The 24,720-nt window shown below is 35.1% G+C and overlaps 1 protein-coding gene across 21 annotated transcripts in view; it reads left to right on the plus strand.

The window, feature by feature from the left end:
- RAB3GAP1 (RAB3 GTPase activating protein catalytic subunit 1) overlaps window positions 1-24,720 on the plus strand; it is a 143,972-nt gene that overhangs the window by 67,835 nt on the left and 51,417 nt on the right. For 20 of the 21 annotated variants that reach the window (XR_003129266.2, XR_003129270.2, XR_004807040.1 and 17 more), the window contains 6 exons: window positions 3,182-3,319; window positions 6,839-7,066; window positions 19,879-19,975; window positions 20,072-20,175; window positions 20,311-20,426; window positions 22,348-22,450. Coding sequence is in view for 13 of the 21 variants with exons in the window: in XM_035702248.1 (XP_035558141.1) it covers window positions 3,182-3,319; window positions 6,839-7,066; window positions 19,879-19,975; window positions 20,072-20,175; window positions 20,311-20,426; window positions 22,348-22,450 (786 nt within the window). In the remaining 8 variants the exon portion in view is untranslated. Of the gene's footprint in view, window positions 1-3,181; window positions 3,320-6,838; window positions 7,067-19,878; window positions 19,976-20,071; window positions 20,176-20,310; window positions 20,427-22,347; window positions 22,451-23,641; window positions 24,027-24,720 lie in introns of those variants that run through there. The other variant, XM_049097191.1, reaches the window with a different exon arrangement.

Below are 24,720 nucleotides of genomic sequence, written 5' to 3' on the forward strand. Positions count from 1 at the left end.
GAGAAGCAGGCTCCATACAGGGAGCCTGACATGAGACTCGATGCTGGGACTGCAGGATCACACCCTGGGCCGAAGGCAGCATTAAACTGCTGAGCCACCTGGGCTGCCCTTTTTCCAAGTTTTAATTAACAGTATTCATTATTTTTAGATTACTAGCTGCATATATGTTGTCCTGGTTTGATTGGGTTGATGAAGAGTCCAAGAAAGTTATTCTGGAAGCTCAATCTTTATTTTTTTCAAAAAGCTATACACACCTCTTTCATTTTATTTTATATATATTTTCATTTTTAAAATAATTTATTCATGAGAGACAGAGAGTCAGAGACATAGGCAAAGGGAGAAGCAGGAACTTGGTGTAGGACTCGATCCCAGGACCCTGGGATCTTGCCTTGAGCTAAAGGCAGACCCTCAACCACTGAGCCACCCAGGTGCCCCCACCTCATTCATTTTAGATGCTTCATTTTCTACATTCAAATTTATTATCTAAATCTTGAATAATTTAAAGTTATTTTTTTCTCAACATGCATCCTATGTATTTAAAAATTCATTTTTATATCTTACATTTAGACAAATCAGGCAGATTTTTAGTCTATTTTACTTTCTTTAAGTTAATCATACTTGAATTATAATCATTGTATATGTATATGTACTTAAATAAAATGGTTGGAATTCAAAATGATTCCAGTTGAAACACTTAAAATTTCACACGTTAGAAGTTAGCTTTAAATGTGCCATTAATCAATTGCCCGCTTTATATACACAAAAATAAGACTTTATGTAGATCCTTGCTCCATAAGAATTTAAGCACAGTTTCATATTTCTTTCATGTAAACTTAGTTCAATCTAGAATTTATGTCTAGGAAAAGCTTAGACTTTACCTAGTGTTTCTAGAGCCAGGCCTAGAAGAGAAACCTGTGGAGAATCTGTTAGAGCAAGAGTCCTTAACCAGTAGATTGAACCAAACTAGTAGTTCTCAAAGTCAGCTTCAGGTAGATGTTTGAGATTCTCTCTTCAGTTTGACATGTGGTAGTTTTGCAACTTGATTTTGAGTAAGGCACTTATCTCTTTACCTCAGTTTCGTCAGTTGTAAAATGCTCTGACCTCAGTGATCACATGGCGTCATGTATATGATAAAGCTTTGGGCATATTTAGAAGTGGTAGATTTGAAAGTGTATGGTCCTTGGCTACTTGCTGCTTATATTCCTCTTAGTCATGTTCTTCTTTACTTATAGTTGGCCTGAGATTTCCAGGTAGGAGGGTTATCAGCATCTTTTCAGTGTCCTGTTCCTTTCCTGTCATCCTGAGATTTCAGGGCTATAGGAAAATGAAAAGTAGCTCCTTCCTAGTGAAAAGACTGAAGGCCTCTGCTCTTGTCACCTCTTTATTGGGGGTTTATCTAATTTTTAAATTTGTGATATTTTTATATCAGTGTGAAGCTTATAATTAAAACCTAAATATTTTGTCTCTAATTGGTAGCATTTATTGAGTATGTGCCAGGACTTTTTTCTTGACAAGAAAGTCACAGAAAGTTTGTGTGCCCAAAGACACAGCGCTGGGATTCAAACACACGCACCTTGTTTCTAGAGCCCAAGCTCTTAACTATTGTGTCATATTGCCTTATTGTTATTCAACTCTATCAGTGTGAGACTTTAAGCATGATGCATGTTCATTGTACAGAAAAGGAAACAAAAACTCATAATTCCATAATCCACAGATAATCACTATTAGAGCAGTTCCTTTCCATTTTTCCTGTATTAAACAATTTTCCTATCACTATACATTCAAGTTCTTTCCAATTCTCAGACTATTCTAAGTAATGCTATAGTGCTATTTCTAGAAGTAGATGATTGGGTCAGAGGGCATGATCATAAATGCCAGTATTGATTTCCAGATTGTCATCTAGAAAAGCTTATACATTATATTCTCTTCAACAGTGTATGAAAGTGCCCCGTTTAGATTTGTTACAAAAATGAAGATGATAGAAGAAAGTTACTTTTTTTTGTTTGTTGCTCTGTGTTTTGAATACCTTAGCTTTACCATGCTCCTACTTTATTTTTGACCGGTTATTTGTGAAAATTATTTATCTTAACGACAGTGGTTCTCAACTAGGGATTGATTTTTTGCCCCCAGGAATATTTGGTGATGCCTGGGAACATTTTTTATTGTCATGAGGTGGAGTAGTGCTATAGGCATGTAATAGGTAGAGGCCATAGACACTGTTAAACATCCTACAGTGCATAGGACAGCCCACCGCAAAGAATTATCCAGTCAAAAATGTCAGTAGTGCTGAGGCTATAAAACTCTGCTTTATAGTTCTTAAAATCTAGAAGGAAAGTATTTATTGGCAAGATGCACTAAACACTTCTTCTGGGCTTTATCTTATTATCTAGGAATAGAAAAGTCCTTTTTTTTTTGGCTTTAACAATGAAGCAGGCAAGCTTTCTTTGGTTAGTCTCTAGATTGTTGAGTGCTTCATTTCAAATATAAAATTGAATGGAATCAATTCTTAGAGAACTTCCCTAAGCCCCTTTGAACAGTTTGGAATGTTTTCTGTCACTCTCATAATGATTCTACAGTTATATCTTCCTTTAGATTTGCCTTAGCTTCTTTTTTACCTGGGGTTACCATCAACATCTATAATATCTCTGATTCTTAAAAATCCAAAAACCTCTGGTGGGAATTAATAATTAGAATATCTTTGGAACCTGAACTCAAAGCAGCTTTTCCAACATAAAACTTATTTGGGGTCTTTTAGTTGAAATTCAATTAACTTGCCTTTATTTTAATTTTCATATTTATCAATTTTTTCCTTTTGTGAGTTACAGTAAAAACATGGTTGTAACTAATGATGGCATATATAAACATATCATTAGGACTTCACTTCTTATCATTAATAGGCTGGAAAATGTTCTGTGTACCCAAATTCCTCTTTTATTAATCCTTATCTAGGGAAACATAATGTTAATTGTGGGGAGGGGGATGCTGAGAGTCATATTTATTATTTGTTAATTTTGTATGTAGATTCCAAAAGACTTGTGAATTTCTCTGAATTTTTAAAAATATAGATCTTGTGACTGCTAGAGCTGGTATAATTGTTGTCTTCATTCTATTTTTATAGTTCTGCTTTTTCTAAAAAAAACAAAAAAGCTGTTCATGAGCTTTGTCCTTTTGTGCTTCACAGGAACCAGCACCTATGACAGAAGATCTGCTAGAAGAGCAGTCGGAGGTTCTAGCTAAATTGGGTACATCAGCAGAAGGGGCTCACCTCCGAGCACGCATGCAGAGTGCCTGTCTGCTCTCAGATATGGAATCTTTTAAGGTAGGTCACACTGTCAGAGTTCGGGAGTCTATTTTGAGCTATTCTGGGATGAAGCTGTGAAAGTCACTCTCTAAAGTGGTGTGAAGGCCTGAAATGTCTTTTTTATTAAACGTTTTGGTTTCTCAGTAGTTACAACAACCTACATTTATCTCCTAAAGGTCATAGTCAGACTTGCTTCTTAATTTAAAAAAGAAAGGAACAATCTTTGAATAGTAGTTGAAAGTTGAGAATTGAATCATTTCTGTATATGCATTGGGATGTTTCTCTCTTTTGTGTGTGTTTAAGCTGTGGCTTTTAGGAAACCCTTAGGATTTGACATAAGCTGCGTCATTCAACAAACCTTTTGATTGCCTGCTCTGTGACTTGCACTGTGATTAGATAAGTAGGAAATACAATGTTTATCCTCAGTTATAGTCTATTGAGGTTTTGGAGGGGGATAGGTAAATAATTATGTGATGAGTTCACTTGTGAAGGCAATGTCAAAAAGGTGACTGAGTATGCAGAGTGGGTCATGGAAGGTTTCTCAGAAGAGTCACCATTTAGGATGAGTACGCATTTGCTACCTGGAGAAGAATATTTAACTTTAATTATAAGGCCTATATTAGAACATAGAGGATTCAGAGAATGGTGACATTTAGCTTATTAGCTTAAAAACCCAGAGATGAAGAAATTTTATTTTCAAATTACTTATTCTTGAAAGATGAGGTAAAGCCGTGTATATTAAAAACAACAACCACAAAACAACCAAGTAGGTAGTCGGCCTTCCTTGTGCTTCTTGCTGCTACTCTGAACTGTCTCCCTTGCCCATATTTTCCTCCTTGACCTGCTGCTACCTGTGATGGCCTCCATCTCCCCATTCCCTTAGCTTCCAGTCAGTCCTGCTTTTGTGCTCTAATGCCAGCCTGAGTTTGATTTTTTCCAATATAAATACCCTGTGAAAACCTATGTCACTTTTATCTTCCCTGTTAGCAGATTTTAGTGACAGTAAAAGGGAATGCTTTTATTCTCTGCATATTTCCCCCATCTTTACCAAAAAAAAAAAAAAAAAAATGTCTTCAGTAAATCTCTTGAGAGGTAGGTACATGTTTTTCATAGAGACTAAAAAGATACGGGAAACCTATGAATTTTGTTCTGCCATGAGACAAGAAAGAGAGACATATTGTTTTAAAACAGATGGTATAGTGGTTAAAGAGAAGACAGTTGGCTCTCAGGGCGTGTGTTAAATCAAAAAGGTAGAAAAGGGTGTATGTGCATAGTGGGACCTCTGCAGCAGCTGTTTTCTTACCTGACCTCTAACTGCCTTCATATTTATCCATCCCTGTCCTGCTACAGCATTCCTTACAGAGACAGCAGAGGAAATTACAAATTGGAACTGTAAAAGGTTTCGTTATAGAAACATTTTGGCTCCTCGTGGGAAGGTTCTGTAAATAATAATGTATATTATTCCAATACTATATATATAATTCCAACACTACCTCAGCAAAATTGGGTTCATTAGACTCTTTTTAGACTAACTTGAGTACCTACAGATCTCTTAAAACATTGTTTTTTTTAAATATTTATTTATTTATGATAGACATAGAGAGAGAGGCAGAAACACAGGAGGAGGGAGAAGCAGGCTCCATGCCAGGAGCCTAACGTGGGACTCGATCCTGGGACTCCAGGATCGCGCCCTGGGCCAAAGGCAGGCGCTAAACCACTGAGCCACCCAGGGATCCCTTTAAAACATTGTTTTAATGAAAAGATTGTATTTCAAATAACCAGCTTACACATCTGCCTCTGCCTGTGTATCAGTTAATATATTTAAGGAAATATAGTCACTCTAAAATAAACATGCAAAAAATAAAATGAAATAAAATAAAATAAACATGGTTGCCTTTCCCTTTTATATAGGGCTGATTTGTTGTTAGGGGCCCTTAGGAGAGTCTGCAAAGCTTTGGATGAGTGCTGATATGTACTGAGGTACCGACAACTCGGAATTCCAGAAGGACAGGACCTATTCTTGAGCATGCCCTTGGAGTACATATTTGTAATGGTAGAAAGAAGATAAGCCATAGCTGAAGTGAGCCTTGACCCTCTCCTGGTAGCTGTATGTTCAGTCTGGTACAGTATGCCTAGGCAGAAGGAAGAATTTTTGTAGGAAAGGTTTTTTTTTTTTTTAAACTTCTGTGGTACAGGAGTTCAGTATTATTTTCTTAAATTCATTCTCTTTTCTCAAGGTCTGTCTCAAGTTCCTAAGATGTGTTTATGTGGGTATGGTATTGCCTGATTAATATCCAGATCTTTGTACATGAATCCTGAGTCATGCAGCAATCTTGATCCATTGCTGTTCACAGCATTTTTTTGTTGTCATGATGCCATAGCCCTTAGAAATTTATGTTGACTCTCAGTTAAGGACTTCCTCTGAGTCTTCATCCCTCAGGGGGATTTCTTAAATTGTTAAGGATGGTGAAGCTGATAGCCAGTAAGCTCAATGAGGAGAAAAGGGCAGTTTTGTTCCTCACATTTAAGACTGACTTTCTTATATCCATTTTCATTTTGGTCAGAGGTTAATTTAAAAAAGGAAGAAAATGATCTGCTTATTAGCACTTCCTTGTTAATGTTTATATTACTTAACTATTTTAGGCAATAAAATAGTTCTCAGCAGAAAGTATATGTTGTGGTAGAGAATTTAACCAAAAAGGCATGTGCTTAATGTGTGCACACATCCTTTGAGTGTATGTGTCAATGTGTGTGTATCTAACTCCATCCTTAGTACTCTACTAATACATCACTGGACACTTAGCAAAAAGACCTCCACGCCTTACTAACACTGTGATGCCTCTACTTTTTTTTTTCCAGGCTTGAATGTAGAATTACTTAATGAATTTTGGCATGTATCATCATTAATTCTATAGATTTACCCACTAAATAAAAGTTTAGTTAGTTGGTTTCAGAAACCTGAAAAGCAATAGTTTGAATTCTAATTCCTTACCAGGACAAAAGCAATTTATGTGATGGTAATTTGTTATATAAAGCACAATAATTTGATGACTGAATAGAACATTTCTGAAGTTCACTGATACTTATTGCAGTGCCAGTATTGATTTATTGAGGGAAAAAAAACAGTAGAACTTTTCTTTTATTGCATTATTATTCTTTTCATGTTGTGTGTTATTTAATTACTTGACTTGAGCTTATTTGATACTTTTCCTAGTATTGAGTAGTTACTGTCTTATAATTTTAAACTAACTTATATAACTTATAATACACTTAAGAGAATTATTTTCATTTCACATCAATTTTTTATTTCTAAGTTCATCAAATTTTTCTTTTTCTGTAAAATGGAGACAATGAAAGAAAATGCTTTTGGTACTTTGAACATCTGACCTGTTTTAAAGAAAATACCCAAACTCATGTCACATATTAGATTTTGTAAAGATTAGATAAGCATTTTGTGAAAGTATGATTTTGTGAACAGGTTTATCACTAACTGTTGATTTTTATTTGATTCTGCTGAATTTTTTTGCCGTATTTTAGGCAGCTAATCCAGGTTGTTTTCTGGAAGATTTTGTGAGGTGGTACTCACCCCGGGATTATATTGAAGAGGAAGTTGTTGATGAAAAGGGCAACATGGTTCTGAAAGGAGAACTGAGTGCCCGAATGAAGATTCCAAGCAATATGTGGGTAGAAGCCTGGGAAACTGCTAAGCCGATTCCTGCTAGAAGGCAGAGGAGACTTTTTGATGATACACGGGAAGCAGAAAAGGTAACTGAGGTTTGAGTATCTAATACTAGAAAGCTAACTATTGTTCCAGCATTTTAAAAACTCACTATAATAGACGTGAAACCTTTGGATGTACTTGAGAAGTAAAGCATTGAAATTTAATGGGCCTGTTATGTATCTGCTATTCACATTAAAGATTTTAGAAGTAGTTGCAAATAGGCCAGAGAATAAAATGTGTATATATAGAATACTTATCATTGGACTGTCTTATGGCATATGTCAAAAGCCTTAAAGATGGTCACATCTTTTGACCTAGCAGTTCTACCACCAAAAATTTATTAAGAAAATAAGAAATACATTAAGATTTATGTATAAGAGCAAGGTTCAGCAAAGTTTTCTAGTGAAAAAGTAGATACAACAAAAGTTTCTAAGATAAGTCTTCATTCAAAAACTTATGGATAATCATTTGGTGGACTGCTTTGTAATTATTAAACATTTGGAGTTCTGGAGAATAGTGACAGCCATCTGATAAGAAATTGTCCTACACACTCTCCTACCCAGGTCCCCCAAAACTCCATGAAATTAGTAAGAAAATTAATCTATGCCTTCAGCATTACTAAGATACATAGAGACTATAGTGACCTTCAAATTAACTTTGAGAAATAAGCCAAATTTCAGTGGAGTTCCTAGTGCTGTAAGCCTGTGTGCAGAGACTGGGGGCAGGGAGTCTTAAGAAGAGCTGAGGGATATAGAAGACTTAGATGGAGCACAGAGTCACCCCAGAAAGAGAGAACATAACATTAATACTCAGTTCAAAATACTCAGTGCAGGTTTAGCTTAAAGGGATTTGAAGGGGCTTGAAGTGGGGAGGAATATAAGTGGACACTCTGAGAGACACTGCCTTGGGAACAACCAGTTACATAGAGAAGGAATGATATGCCTTTGAGATAAAGGAATGATGGGAAAAAAGGAATTAAGGGGAAAATTAGGGATCCTGCAGAAACGCAAAAGAAATAAGACCTATCAACCTCCATTGCCCCCACCCCCAATCCATTAAAGAAATGGTACAGAAGAGGGCACTTTTAAACTGTGACATGACTAGGATTAGTAAAGAGCAGACCATATCCATATAAAACTACTATTTAAAAATAGCAGAAAATGCAGAGTTGATTATTTCAGCTAATGAAAGCATTTCCCAGAAAATTGACCATGATGTGGAAAAAAATTGTAATGTAATACTCCATGAGGTTACATTTCCTCAAACCAGCATGGGGGATATGAAAAATCATATTATCAGAAATACTAAAACTAACAGCTGAAATGGACCAAAAAACCCCACAAAGAAATGAAACCACAACTGATTTACCTCAGGATAGAAGGAGAAGAATAAGATAACCATATCAAAAATAAAGACTAAATTACAAAGGGCCCAAAGGAGAATAGATTTACATTTAAATTTAGTAAAAGGCATCAAGCAAAAGTAGCAAAAGCAGCCAGGAGAACAAAAATGGGTGATGAGTAAAAGGAGTTGAAGAGAAGCTAGTAGAAGTTGAAGGATAGGAAAAGTAAGAATAATATTCATTTTATCCGTCTTTGATGAAGAAAAACCAAAACACTAGAATGGAACTACTATTTGAAACTGCAATCCAAGAAAACTTTCTGGAAATAAAAGAAAACCAGAGTTTGCATATTGAAAGGGCTCGTTCACTGGGTGCAGGGGAAAATCCACCATAAATAATGAACTCCAAAATAAATCACTACAAAACTATTAGAACTTAAATATTTAAAGGAAGAAAGATTCTCAGGACTTTTGGCAAAAGATGAAAATAAGAGGGAAAGAGTGGCTGGTGTCAGATTTCCCAAAAGCAAGGGAACTTTTAAGAAATGTAAGCAAAAAGTACAAACCAAAAATTTATATCTCACTAAGGTGTCCAAATAATCAAAGCTCTAAGAAAATTTTCTCTGAGGTTTTGCACATGCAAATTTTTGTACACATGCACCCTTTTTGAGGAATCCACTAGAGCTGCCCTGTCTAATAGAACTTTCTGTGGTGTTAAAAACATTCTATAGCTGTGATGTCCAAACAACTAGTGGCCATATGTGGATCTAATGAACACTTGAAATGTGGCTAATATACCATAGGAACTGAATTTTTAAATGGCTGCATGTGGCTAGTTGCTGCCTTATTAAACAGCATCGTATAGGAGGATGAACTTGATCTAACCAAAATATAACTGGAGAAACTTTGGCAAAAGACCAATGGTGAGCATTTAATTTTTAGAACTAAGACTAAAACCAGGTGAGGATATGGATAGAAGAATATGTAAATATTGTGTATTAGGACAAAGTAGAATGCATCTAAAAAGTTGGGACAAAAAACGGAGAGAGAAGAGGGGAAAGTAGAATGAGATCACTGACTTACATAGATAATAGGTGGTAATCAGAGGATACCATTTAAAATTGTCAGACCAGATTATAAAACACTTAAAGGAAAAAAAAAAACACGTAAAGGGAGGGAATTAAGGGACAGCATAAAAAGTATTACCATGGAGATACCTACTAGAATAAAAATATAAACCTTCAGTACTGGCAGAGTTTTTTTAGAAAGCAAAGAACATACACCAAATAGAGAAACACACATGATAACAATCAAGTACAGGATAGTAAGTTATATAAAACCCAATTCCACTACAAACCAAGGCTTCAGTGATTCAAAAAGGCTACAAAATCAGAATGGATAAAATAAAGATAAGAAATAACAAGTGTTAAAAAAAAAAAAAAAAAAAGAAATAACAAGTGTTGACAGGATGTGGAGAAAACGGAACCCTCATACACCATTGGTGGGAATGCAAATTAGTACATCCACTGTGGAAAACAGTATGGAGACTCCTCAAAAAACTAATAATAGAATTAACATGCAATCCAGTAATTCCCCTACTGAGTATTTACCCAAAGGAAATGAAATCACTAATTTTAAAAGATGGCATGCAACCCTATGTTTATGTGGCATACTTTTCAACAGCTAAGATATGGAAGCAACCAAGTATCTATTGAGAGATGAATGAGGGATCCCTGGGTGGCGCAGCGGTTTGGCGCCTGCCTTTGGCCCAGGGCGCGATCCTGGAGACCCGGGATCGAATCCCACGTCGGGCTCCCGGTGCATGGAGCCTGCTTCTCCCTCTGCCTATGTCTCTGCCTCTCTCTCTCTCTCTCTCTCTCTCTCTCTGTGACTATCATAAATAAATAAAAAATTAAAAAAAAAAAGGAGAGATGAATGAAGAAAGATGATGTTATATATATCTACAGTAGAATACTACTCAGCCATAAAGAATGAACTCTTGCCATTTGCAACAACATGGATGGACCCAGAGGATGTAATGCTGAATGAAATAGGTTAGAGAAAGACAAATACTCATATCATTTAGTGCATATATGGAATTTAAGAAACAAATAAAAAGGAGAGAAAAAAAGCCCTAGATTCTTAACTATAGAGAACAAACTAATGGTTGCCAGAGGAAAGATGGGTAGGATTGAGAGTAAAAGGTTGAAGAGGATTAAGAGTACTTATCTTGATGATTACTGAGGAGTGGATAGAATTGTTGAATCACTATACTGTATACCTAAAACTAATATAACACTGTATGTTAGTTATGCTTAAAAAAACTAATGAAATAAAAAATAAAATACAAAGAATAGAAATAGGATCAGGGTAAGGGGATAGCCAAATTATTCTTTCAGTTTTCTGCCAATGTCTAATTATATAATTAAATTTTATTTTATCACACATACAAAAAGAAGGTCACAAATTAACCCTGGGCAAAGACTTACTAGGTACATGAAAGCAATAAAGAAAGCAGGTGTTATGATCCTAATATGAAATAAAGTATAATTGAAGCAAAAAAGCATTAAATGACACAAAGATTCTTTATAATCTTAACGTGGTATTTCTCAGTGAGGATACAAGATTTGTTAATGTTTACACACTAGATAACACAGTAGCCATCTATAAAAATAGGAAATCATAGGAGAAAGGGGAGAATCAGATTGAAACACACTAATAACAGGATGTTGAACAGATTCCTCTCAGTACAGGACAGTCAAGTAGACAAAACTAAGGAAAGATCTAAACAAGATAATAAGGTTGATCTTTTAAATATATCTCAAACACTACACCTTGACAATAGAGACTGTACCTTCTTTTCACACACACGTGGAAAATTCACAAAAACTGATAGTATATTAGGGCCCAAAGAGACCATCAGCAGGATTCATAATAGAAATATAACCAGTACTATGATGATCTCTGCAATAAAACTAAGAATTAAAAATAATACAACAGCAACAAAAAACTAGGCCTTCTACCTGGAAATATAAAAGCCTTAGTTAACTCTTGGGTAAAGGAGAAATACTAAGATTTCTGAAAAATAATGCAAACACTACACATCTGAACCTCTAAGATATATTTTAGGAGTGATCAAAGGAAAATCCATGGATCTAAATACTTGCATCAAGAAAAAATAAAAGAGGGGCACCTGGGTGGCTCAGTGGTTAAATGTCTGCCTTTGGCTCAGGTCATGATCCCGGGAGTCCTCGGATTGAGTTGCACATCAGGCTTCCTGTAGGGAGCCTCCCTCTGCCTTCTGTCTACCTCTCTCTCTGTGTTTCTCATGAATAAATAAAAAATCTTTAAAAGAAAAGAAAAATAGAAGAATGAAAATTACTGAATTAATACATTTCTAATTCAAGAAGTTAGAGAAAGAACAAAATAAAACCAAAAGAAAACAAAAGGAAGGCAGAGATAAATATAAAAGTGATGAAGTATAGAAGGAAAAAATGATTAGTCTGCTTTTATTTGAAAAAATAGATATATGGTTGATTGCTTTAATCAGAGAGGGAAAAGCATGTGTATACCAAATAAGAAATGACAAAAAGTGCCAATAACTACTAATATGGAGGAAATAGTAAAAAAAAAAAAAAAAAGAAAAGAAAACCAATACTTTGTATGATTCTGTATATAAATTTGTATAAATTTGAAAACCAAATGAAATGGATGCTTAGAAAAATGCAGTATATCAAAAATGCCTAAAGACAGAAAATGTAAACAGACCAGTTTCCATAGAAGAAATAGACACAGTTATCAAGAAATGACCCCATAAAAAACCACCAGGCCTACAGAGGAATTCATCTAAATGTTGAGAGACCAGATATTCCCAGTGCTGCTTAAATTGTTTCAGTATATAGCAGTTGGAGGAAATTTCCCAACATTTTTCTTTTTTAAATTTATTTATTCATGACAGAGAGAGAGAGAGAGAGAGAGAGAGAGGCAGAGACACAGGCAGAGAGAGAAGTAGGCTCCATGCAGGAAGCCCGATGTAGGACTCGATCCCAGGTCTCCAGGATCATGCCCTGGGCTAAAGCCGAGGCTAAACCATTGAGCCAGCCAGGCTGCCCACCCCATCTTTTATTAGAAATGTTGACTATAACATTGATCCCTAAGTCTGATAAAAGTAGCATATAAAAAAAAAACATACAGAACAGTAATACTTAAGAAATTGAATGCAAAATCCTAAGTGAACAGATTCTTGCCACTGTAAAAAAAAAAAAAAGTACATGTCAACTGAGTGGAACAACAATTATTTCGAAATTGAGGGTGACAGACATTAAGGAGGGCACACGATAAGATGAGCACTGGGTGTTATATGTTGGCAGATTGAATTTAAATAAAATATTTATAAAAAAGGAATCGACAGTAATTTCATTAATAGATTTAAACAGAAAATATATCATTTCCATATATACTGAAAAAGTCTTTGATAAAATTTAATACTCATTCCTAATGAAATTGAGAAATAAGGTTAGGTGGATACTTTCTTAAAATGAAAAATATATATAGACCTCAGTCCTAAACACAGTGTCTTAGTGGGAGGAACCCTAGAGGTATTCTCACTAAGGTCAGCAATGAGGCAGTGGTGCCTACTATCTCCCCTTCCTTTTTATGTTATTCTGAAGGTGTTAGCTTCTATAATTAGAAGAGGCATAGAGAAAGCAGAGGCATAGGACTTGAAAAGAAGAACTATTTATAGGTGGTGTGACAGTATATCTAGAAAAAATCGAAAGTTCGTGATAAAAGTAATTCAGACAGAAGAATTCAGCAAGGTAGTAGGATTTAAGGTTAATATATATCTAGCAGCATTCGTATACACAAATAATAACCATTCTGAAGATGTAAATGACATTTTCTCTTTACTATAAGAGAAAAAAATGGTAAATACCTAGAAATAAACTTAACCAGAAATGTTAGAAATATGATTAAAGAAAACACAATACTCTTGAAAAACACACTTGAACAAATAGATACTGCTTGTTCTTATTTAGGAAGTTTCAGCATCATTAAAGTCAGTTCTCTAATTTATAAATTTAATGCAGTCCCAGTAAGTTACCAAAAGTCCTTACTATGGAGCCAGACAAGTTGATACTCAAATTTATTTGTAAAAATAAACATGCAGGCTTAGGACTCAGGAGTTTGAAGAGTGACTGTTAGTGGGTTTCTTTTTGAGGTGATGGAAATATTGTAAAACTGATTGTGGTATTGGTTGTACAACTCTGTACACTTTAAATGGGTGCATTATTTTAAAAACATGCAAGAGTAGCTAAAAACAGGTAGAAAAGAGCAATAAGGTAAGTGAATGAGGGGAAGAGGAAGGGCAACTAACTCAACCATATACTAAAGCATAGTACACATCCTTACTATTTAAATAATGTGATAATGGTGCATAACTAGACAGCCCAGTGATACAGAAGAGAAAGTCCATAGATATATATAGAAATCTAGTATATGATAAAGATAGCCTCTCAAATCACTGGTATAGATGGAGCTTTTATTTATTTTACTTTATGTTTTAGAGGTGGGTAGAGGGGCAGAGGGGGAGGGAGAGAGAATCTTAAGCTGTGCTTGGAGCCTGACTCAGGGCTTGACGAGGGGGCTCCATTTCACAACCCTGAGATCATGACCTGAGCCAAAATCAAGAGTTGGATCCTTAGCTGATTGAGCCAGCAAGGTGCCCCTAGATGGCCCTTTTAATAAATTGTTTTGGGATAAATGAATAACCAGATCTGTTTTTCATACCACCCATAAGAATGGATTAAAAAAAAATCAGAAGACAAATGATAAACTGGGAAAAATATTTGTAAACTGGGAGAGCTAAATATATATATATTATATATATATATATAATATATATATATAACAGGTAAAGGGCCAAATACTTTAGAAATATGGGCAAGAGATTATGAGGAGATTACTCATCCCCCCAAAAGATAATTACCCTTAAATCTTTCAAAAGATGTTCAACTTCATTCATAATGAGAAAAGCGCAAATTAAAAAACTTCACTGAGATAACCATTTCTCACACATCTATTGGTAAAAATTTAACAGCTTAATAAATACTCAATGAGGCCCTGAGGCAACAGCTCTCCTACATTACTGGTAAGAGACAGGATGGTACAACCCCCTGTGGAGGGGAATTTGGCAGTAGTTAATAAAATTTACATATTCATTTACCCTTTCACCCAAAAGTAATCCCACTTCTAGGAATTTACCCTAATATTTTCAACAGTACAAAAATAAAGAAGCACTAAGTTGTTCATTCCTGCATTAATTAGAAAATACTGGAAACTCTACATGCCCAAACTTAGGAGCTTTATTGGTTCATCTACATAACTGATGACTGCAGCTGGTAAAAAAAAAAAGAAAAGAAAAGAAAAAAATCTATTAAGTGATAGGAATGTCTAGGATATGTTTTTAAGAGAAAAGTAAAGTGCAGATGAATACATAGTATGCTTCATTTTCTGTAAAAAGATTAAGAAAACGTGTCTCTTTATCTTCACAAAAAGAAATTTATCTTCACAAAATAGAAAGCAGTGAAATTAGTTACCCAGAATGGTTGAAAGGGGAGGAAAAAATAGAGTAAAAGGAATATGGGAGGGAGTGACATTTAGGTAAGTGTATACTTCTGTATACTTTTGACTTCTGGAAAAATGTTACTTGTTTATATATTCAAAATTAAAATGAATCAACAAGAATGGAAAGAGGGGAAATGACCAAAACTGAAAGCAAGCTGAGATAGATTAATCCCAAGTGTATTTGAAATGAATAACTACACTGAAATGGGGTCAGGGTTAGGACGAGAATCTAATTCAATAATTTCTGATCACATTGTTAGGTTTGATTGTATACACTCAGGTAGGGGGAAAGGTGGGAGAGCATTGCAAACAAATCTTGAACTCTATTTCTAGATTTTTTTTTTTTTTAGTGATGTGGGTAAGCAATTCTGAAACTTTTAAGTAGATTATTGTTGGAGCAAATTAGTAATTAAATGTGTTGATATTATTGGAAGTTTGTATTCTCACTGTGGAAATGAGATGCAAACATAGAATTGAGGAAAGCAAGGAAGACCAAAGGGCAGTGCATTGGGATTGGAGGTATTGCAAGGACCCATAGATTTCTAAAGTATGGATAGGTATGTGGGTATGTACATATGTGTGTATATATATATATTCCTAGTTTTTTTTGTCTTAAAGGGTCTGGAATCAATGACATCTCAGTAGCAGTGAGCACACATATATATTGTTTTCTAGAGCATTACTCATTAAAAGGAACCATGCTTTCGTCAGAGAAATGGTAGGTTTCAGAATTGGGACAAGGAAGGTATAAGATGAGTGTGGAACATCATATGTTACCAGAAAATAAAGAGTGGCTTAAGAAAAGATAGGGGTGTATCATGAGGTAGTTTGAAGAGACTCTTACTGGCCAAGTCTGGACAATTTGAATAGCAAATAACTAAAGACAGTAATGAATTATAAACCATTGGGAAAAAATTGGAACCCCTGGGTCCACATTGGCAATTTGTAGATAAAGAAATGGGAGAGAGGGGAGGCATTTCATAAAGATGGAGGATACATTGTAGTAGGAAACTCTTCATTTTACAACCATATTCATAGTAAAGATTGGTTCCAGTGACACTCCTCAGTAGATGTCTAGGTGGAAATTTGGGTAAAGAGTATCATACTTGCATGGTTTTTAAAGTGTCTCTCCGTGCTCACTTCAGCAGCAGATATATTAAAAGTGTCTCTCCAAGACAAATGGAGAATTGCAAGGAAATAATAACTACATAGTAGAGAAATGGGACAATACTTTGAGTAGGTGGTCAAAATTAATATTACTAATAAGGGGTGGATGCAGATTGCCTATATCAAAATGTGATACTCTGAAGGATCCAACAGCGTTTAGACATTGATCCATGAATACATATTCTGCATCTAATCGTGAGGAAAATTAGGTAAACCCCAAATGAGAAACTTTCTGTTCTAAAAAGAGAAAAAAAAAATCTGTTACACTTAATTCTGGTGTATATTAAAGGGACACAGGGACCAACTAAAACATTTCCCAGTGGCCAATACTTGAACAATTTGAGCAACAAAATAAAGTACTGTTGGACTACTCAGAGTATAAGATAAACGTCTTTGAGTCTGTGATGTTACAAATAAATGATTGAATGAATTGGAGAGGAGACAAATCTATGCAGAACTCCAAATCTACTGTGCCCACAAGGAGATGGGGCAGAACTCTCCACTGTATAAGCATGGGATGTGCATAGTGACAGCCTTCCAAAGAGTGCAGTATGCAAATTTGGGAAAATGAGTAACTTTACAGTGCAGAAGCTTGACAGATACTATCTTAGCCAGGTGAGCAAGGTTAACAACAGGGATAAGTCATATTGATAAGTTTCATGTATTCTTGATATGAGGTGATGAAAGTAGCACTTTATAACTCATCTTTCTTCCTAAAATCCCTAACCCCAGTTTGATCATGAGAAAAACATCAAGGAAGTTCCAGTTGAGACACTTTTTACAAAATAACCTGACTAGAATTCTTTAAAAATGTCAAGGTCAGGGGTATCTTGGTGGCTCCGTTGGTTAAATGTCTGAATCTTGGTTTCAGCTCAAGTCATGATCTTAGGGTCCCTGTTTTGGGCTTCACACTCTGTGCAGTTTGCTGTCCCCTTCTCCATCCCCCTGCTTGCACACGCTCACTCTCTCAAACGAGTAAGGAAAATCTTAAAAAATTTTTTTTCCTTAGACAAGGAAAGTCTTAAGAAAGTGTCACATGTGAGAGGAGCCTAGAAATATGACTACTAAATATAATGTATCCTGGATTGGCTCCTGGAATAGGAAAAGGACATTAAATAAAAACTGAGGAAATTGAATATACAGATACTGACAGGATGATTCATAATAGCAAAAAAGTGGAACCAAGCTAAATATCAGCTGATGAATGGATAAGTATGACAAATTCATACAATGGAATATTATTAAGCCATAAAAACAAATGAATTTCTGATACATGGTATAACACAAATGAACCTAAAAAGTGTTATGCTTAGTGAAAGAATCCAAAAATAGGCCACATGTTACATGATACCATTTATATGAAATACCAGAATAAAAATTCATGAAAACAGAAAAAATTCAAATTCATGAAAACAAAGTTAGTTTAGTAGTTACCAGGGTCTAGGAGATGGGAGAAATGAGTGAATAACTGCTGTTGGGTAATGAGTTTCTTTTGGGGGTGATTAAAATGTTCTGCAGTTAGATAATGGTGATGTATAACTTGTAAGTATGCTAAAGACCACTGCAGTGTACATTTTAAAGTGAGTTTTATGGTATGTAAATTATTGCATCTAATTTTTTTAAAACTAAGGAAATAAAAATATAAAACTAAGGAATAAAATATGAAATTCAGTTATTCAGAAAGGGGAGGGGAGGGCACTATACTCAAAATGTCCATGTTCTAAAAGACAGACTGGAAAACTTCAAGATTTGTTGAGATTAAAGAGGTATGGAAACTAAAGGCTGTGTGTGATCCTTGACTAGATCCTTGACTAGATTGTGTATGGTGATGGGAAAAGGTTATAAAAGTCATTATTTGGTCCATTGATGAAATTGTAATAAGGATAGTTGGCTAGATTAAAAGTAATTTGATCAGTGTTAAAGGCAGTTTATGTAATCAGAATAGTTTGACTTTTGATTATATAAGAAAACATTTCTTAATTTCAGGAAATACAGATCTTTGGGGATAAAGGACATGGTGTATGTAACATGTTTTCACACTATTCAGAAAAAATGTGTGTGTATATTTATTGTATACATATACAGAGGAAAGAGATGGGTGTGATGAGGTAAAAGGTGAGTTTTGGCAAAGGGTGTAGATATATTTTGTATTCTTGAAAGTTTGTTTTGCTGTAAGTTACGGAAAACCAAAGTTGAATGGTAAGTGTTAACAAAGATGTATAACATTGGGAACTATTATTACTCTAGGTAAAGATATAAATCTTTTGAAAACTTTGTAAAATAATTTGGAATATAACTTCAAAAAAATAGTCAATTGGTATTGTACATATCCTGATTCTGTTTTTAGGTATATGCCCTCAAAAAATTCCTCTACATTGCATCAGGAAACATACCCAATAATATAACAGGAACCTTGTATGTAATAGCCAGAAATGATGGGGGGTGTCTATCAGTGGAGAAGCGTTTTAATACAGCAGTGAAAATGAATAAACTACAGCATGTATCAGCATATGAATCTCAGAAAGAATGCCGAATAAAGAACAAGTCACTGAGGGGCTGAACCAGAAACATTTCATTTGTCTGAAGATTAAAACCAGGCTAAACTAAGCAATATATTGTTTGGGGCTAGACACATATGTGAGAAAACTACGTAGACAAGCAAAAGAATTAGTAGCTACTTGATGGGTGGGGTGCATGAGAGAAGGAGAGGCATGATCAGGGAGGCACATGGGAATTGGGAAAGTGCTGGTGATGTTTTGTTTATCTTAAGCTGTTTGGTGTGTAAACAAGTGTTCATGTTGTCTTTAGACTGCTTATAAATACTCTGGTTTGTATTATTTCTTAATTCAAAAAAATGATCACACAAAATTCTCCAAGCTAAAAAATAAAGGTTATAAGTCATTAAATGAACAAAGCAAGTTATAAAATAGTATGTATATTATTATTTTTGTTAAGAAATTGCATATGCTTCTATCTTTGTGTTTAAATGGACAGAGAAATAAGTCAGAATATAAACACTTTTCCATTATATGGAAACTTTTCCATTATATTTCTATCTATCTATTTCTGAAATCTGTGAGCATTTATTATCCAGATTCATGCTATGAAATTATATTTCTTTTATCTTTACTCCTGTTGAATAAAGGACTTTAAGGTTAGGGTCCATGTGTTATATTCTGTATTTTTTTTTAATTAGAAAAATAATAAAACAATTTCCATTTTGGGAAAACAGTAAAATAAACAAATTACTGGAAGGTCCCTATCAATATTTAGAAATGTTAGGTGAGAAAACCAAGTTACAAAACAGTATTTACATGCTTAATATTAGTTTACTTAATATGTGTATCAGCATCTTTAAAAATTCTGGAATGAAAATGCTCTACCATTAACAGTTGTTATTATCTCTAGATGCTATAATTTACAGATTGTTTTTATTTTCTTTGTATTTTCCTAATTTGCATGTATTACATATTGGAAACAAGGAAAAAAATGAGAGAATATTTATTAAAGACTGAATTGTTTTCAGTAATGTTGTTCTTGCCATTGCGGGTAGTAGCTACTTACCTGGATGAGTAGGGCAAGATACTAAGAGAAGAGAGCTCTTGTCAACTCTTGTTATAGATGTGAGTTCAGTGGTGCAGAGGATTTTTTCTTCTTTCATAAATGGCTACTCAGTTCTTTGACAATTACATTGATCATTTGTGTAACTTTGTGCCTCCTTCAGGTGCTGCACTATCTGGCAGTACAGAAACCTGCAGACCTCGCTCGGCACCTGTTACCTTGTGTAATTCATGCAGCTGTACTCAAGGTAAAGGAAGAAGGTAAATGTCTTACTTGATTAGTCATTAGTTCATTTCCAAAATGAAAGTATATTTTGCTGACTTATTTAATAATGGCTTTGATCTTTTTAAAAATAGAAAATCTGGAAAACATTTCTTCAGTTAAGAAGATTATAAAGCAGATAATAACCCATTCCAGTAAAGTTTTGCACTTCCCCAATCCAGAAGACAAGAAACTGGAAGTAAGTTTGCTGTAGTGTCAGGATCTTGCCAAGCGTTCTCCCTAGTTGGCAATGATTGTTTTAAAGATACATTTTTAAAAGGCTGCTTTCTTTTTGCTATTTTCCAATGTATGTCTCTCCCTTTTGCACTATCAGGAAATCATCCATCAAATTACTAATGTAGAAGCTATAATTGCCAGAGCCCGCTCACTGAAAGCCAAGTTTGGAACTGAGAAATGTGAACAAGAGGAGGAAAAAGAAGATCTTGAAAGGTAATTGGTATTTGAGTAACGTTTGTCTGCAATAGGAAAAGCCATCATTCTCTTTAGAACATTTTAATAGAATATTGGGATTCTTTTTTGGTACCCCTATATTATTTGTATTATTTGTAACAAGCATCAGCCAGAGACAGAGAAATATTTGGTTATCATAGACTTTGACCTCCCCTGTATTTCTGGGTATTTGCCAGGCATTTCCCCTCCTTCCACATTTAGAAATAAGTCTACCAGGTCTTCTTTCTACTAATGTCCTTGTTTGCTCTTGGAGATACGCCTGCAGTTCCCGTGGAAGAGCTGCTAGTCGCTCTTTGTTACTTGAAATGCACCAGAGCTTTGCTTTCAGCTCTCACTTTTCCATTACCACAGTCTGAGATGTTCTGAAATATTTCTGCTCAGTATTCCTAGTTATTTATTTAATTTTAAACAAGAATTTTGAAAGCAAATGTGCATATCCTGTGCACCTTGTGGACATGTTTTGAAAGAGTGACCAGATGGCCTCACCAGGATGTTACAGATGACCGGGTCAATCTTGTCTTCCTCCTGAGAGAGACTTGGCATCATTACCTGTCCGTATGAGTTCCTGTCCATTTTTACCTGTGGTAGTTGAAAGAACAATGTTGTTTTAATTGTGATAAAGCGTTTCCAAATTTGTTACTTTAGCAAATTGAATTCAATTGAATTAACTTTAAATTCTTTATCAGCCTTTTCAGAAATGAAATGGCATTATTGATGCTGAATAATTAATAGAATATGACAAGGCATGTGCTATCACTCTTAACAAGTTCTTGTTGGAATTTTATACCTTCTATGGAGTGAAATTTTCTCTTAGCTATCTTTGCTCTTGAAAACTTCATTTTTAAAAGAGAAGAATAATAAAAAAAAATAAATAAAAGAGAAGAATAAGCAATAACCAAGGGAATTGTTTCTAAAATAGCAGTATGAATTAGTGGTGCAGGCATGGTGCCTTTGACTGTGATAGCTTCACATATGTTATCTGTGATGTATTTGGAGGTGTAGTGTTTCCACACATAATGGCATAGTTGAGGCTTTGCCCGCAAAATGTGTATTTTAAGCAGACATGCATGCACACACATATACACACCCACTTTAAAAGAATAGAAATGAGAAATATGGATTATTGTTCTGCTGTATGCATATAACTTGTTTTTTGTTGTCCAAAAATACTGTTTTGTTTTGAGAGAGCATGCACAAGCGCAAGTGGGAGTGGGGGAAGAGGCAGAGGGAGAGGGAGAGAATCTCATACTCCACACACAGTGTGGAGCTGAGTGTGGGGCTTGATCTCACAACCCTGAGATGACCTGAGCTGAAACCAAGAGTCAGATGCTTAACCTACTGAGGCCACCCAGGCACCCCCCAAATATTGTTTTGATTTTTTATTTACTGTAGTATTTTCTAAGTTTCTAGTCTGAAAGGAATAGATGCAGTGTTTCTTTTTACCCTTTGACAGAGGTGAGGTTTTTGTTTTTATAAATATGTATGTATGTATTTATTTATTTATTTGAGAGGGAGAATGTGCATGAGAGTAAGGAAGGGACAGAGGAGAGAATATCCAAGCAGATTCCCACTGAACATGGAGCCTAACATGGGCTCCATCTCATGACCCTGAAGTCATGACCTGAGCCAAAATCGAGTCCAGGGCTTAACCCACTGAGCCACCCAGCCAGCCCCAGAGATGAATTTTTTGAAAATGTTATGAAAACATTTGAAAAGCAGTAAGATCATCATTTGTCTGTTTTAATTCCAAATGTCGCTCTGTTTGTTATAAAAGTTCCACTCTAGCCTTAGTAGGTTTATCCAGTATCAGTTTGAGAATTTGTCCACAAAAATAATTGGGAGGACTGACCATGTGAACCAAGCAGCTTGCTTCTGTCCTGTCATTACCTCTCTCCCCTAGGTTTGTGAGTTGCCTTTTGGAGCAGCCTGAAGTTTTAGTCGTGGGTGCAGGAAGAGGACATGCCGGCAAAATCATTCACAAGCTGTTTGTGAATGCTCAAAGGGTATGTGAATTTCCTTATTGGCTGATCGTGATCTCTCCAGACCTCTACTCAGTAAGGTGCTGTTTTGATTCCCACACATGACTGATTCTTATAGCTGCTGAGTGGAAGTCTGAGCATTGGGTTCGAACATTAAAAAAAAACAATGACTGTCAACAGTGACTTCTAAGTCTTTGAAATCCGCTTGCTTTCTTACATGTGTAAGCAAAATTATAAGTATATTTTAGGATATAATTTTCCAAAGTTAGAAGAGTCTGAAATCCATTATTACGGAATATCATAAGGACTCGGTTAGCAATGGCCAGTGCTGTGTGGTAGGAAAAAATGTAGACTACTTTCAAATTAGAATAGAGATCAGTTTTACCAATTATAAATGCCTTGTACTACAAATGGATTCACAGTTTCACTTGTGAAGTTAGTTTATCTATTTTCGTCATGGTGAATTGATCTAAGGAAGAGCAAGATTTCAGATGTTTAGGACTACGGAAACAGGCTTTAGCACAGAAAGGAAGCCCAGTTTCAAAGATTATTTTAGCTATTACCGCTACTACTAAAAGTAAAGGTTCAAAAAAATATGTAGTACTTTCTGACATCTTGAAACCCTTAAAATTTGAATTTTTATGAAGGTGATGCTAGTTACACTTTGTGTGGATACTGTCTGTACTGATCATGTTTACTGGTTAAGATGATTTTCATGTCAGGGCTCATTAATATGGAAGATTATGATAAAAGTGTTAAAGAGTGTACTACAGACAGTCTCTGACTTACGATGATTTTACTTAGGATTTTCGGCTTTATGATGGTGGGAAAAAAAAGGGTGTTTAGTAGAAAGCATCATTTGAATTTTGGATTTTGGTCCTTTTTCAGGCTAGTAGTATATGCAGCACAATCCTCTTGTGATGCTGGGCAGGGACAGCAGCATATCCCACTAAGCTATGAGATCTCGAGGACAAGCAGTTAATATAACTACTCTACCCAGATAACCATTCTGTTTCTCACTCTCTGTACAATAATTAATAAATTATATGAGGTAGTTAACATTTTATTATAAAATAGGCTTTGTGTTAGATGATTTTGTCCAACTGTAGGCTTAAGTGAGTGTTCTGGACTTGGGTATGGTAGGCTAGGCTGAGTTACAATGTTTGGTAGGCTAGGTATAGTAAATGTATTTCCTTTTTTTTTTTTTTTTTTAAGATTTTATTTATTCATTCATGAGAGACATACAGAGAAAGAGAGAGAGGCAGAGACACAGGCAGAGAGAGAAGCAGGCTCCAAGCAGGGAGCCTGATGCGGGACTTGATCCTGGGATTCCAGAATCACGCTCCAGGCTGAAGGCAGGCGCTAAACCTCTGAGCCACCCAGAGATCCTCAGTAAATGTATTTTCAACTTAGGATATTTTCTACTTAGGATGGGCTTATTGGGGTGTAACCCAATTCTAAGTCAAGGAAGATATGTAAATATAAGGCTGCCCTTTGTCTGGAACTGTGATGACTTGAGAATGACCCACTTTTGAAAGTGTGATTATCAGAATCAAGAATTTTCATGGGTTTACATATGAAATAAAAACTGTAAAATCTCCTTGGAGTCTGTGTGGAGTATATCTAGTTAATATATTCAGTTTCATAGCCAGATGTACTGACCTGAATTTTTAGCAGGAATTGAAACCTGTGATTATTTATGGGATTGTTCCCTAACTTTAAGAATTTCAAGTTAAAAACCAAGTATTTTATTTCCTTATAAATTAGAGTTCTAGAAAACAATAGATGCTTACTTTGATTTATTTGTTTTTGTCTCTGGCATGAAATCAGGAACCAAGTTTGTTTCTGCTTCCTATATATCTTTCACCAGCTCACTAGCCAGAAGCTAATAACCACATTTCCTTGTCACCACCAATATGAATTTTCCCTCTTATTGCAGAAATTCTTTCCTCTGTCCTCATTTTTAAAAGCTTCTATGTTAAGAGAACTTGAAATTAAAGCATTTTTATTTATTTATTTTTATTTTTTGTTTTTTAAAGCATTTTTATTTTTAATGCTGAGAGTATTACTTGTGAATATTTAAGCAAGATTATCTTCCCCAGAATGGAGATAGTGCCCCCCCCCACCAGAATGTCACTAAAGGCTCATTGTAAAATGTAGAATAATACAGAAGATTATAAAGGAAAACTTAATCACATTAATCTCACTACCCTCTGATCACTGTCAACATTTGACATGTAGTGTATATAAATACATCTATATTTTATAAAAACAGGATTATATTCTGTGATTTA

The sequence above is a fragment of the Canis lupus genome, chromosome 19 (genome assembly GCF_003254725.2).
Source record: "Canis lupus dingo isolate Sandy chromosome 19, ASM325472v2, whole genome shotgun sequence".
NCBI lineage: Eukaryota > Metazoa > Chordata > Mammalia > Carnivora > Canidae > Canis > Canis lupus.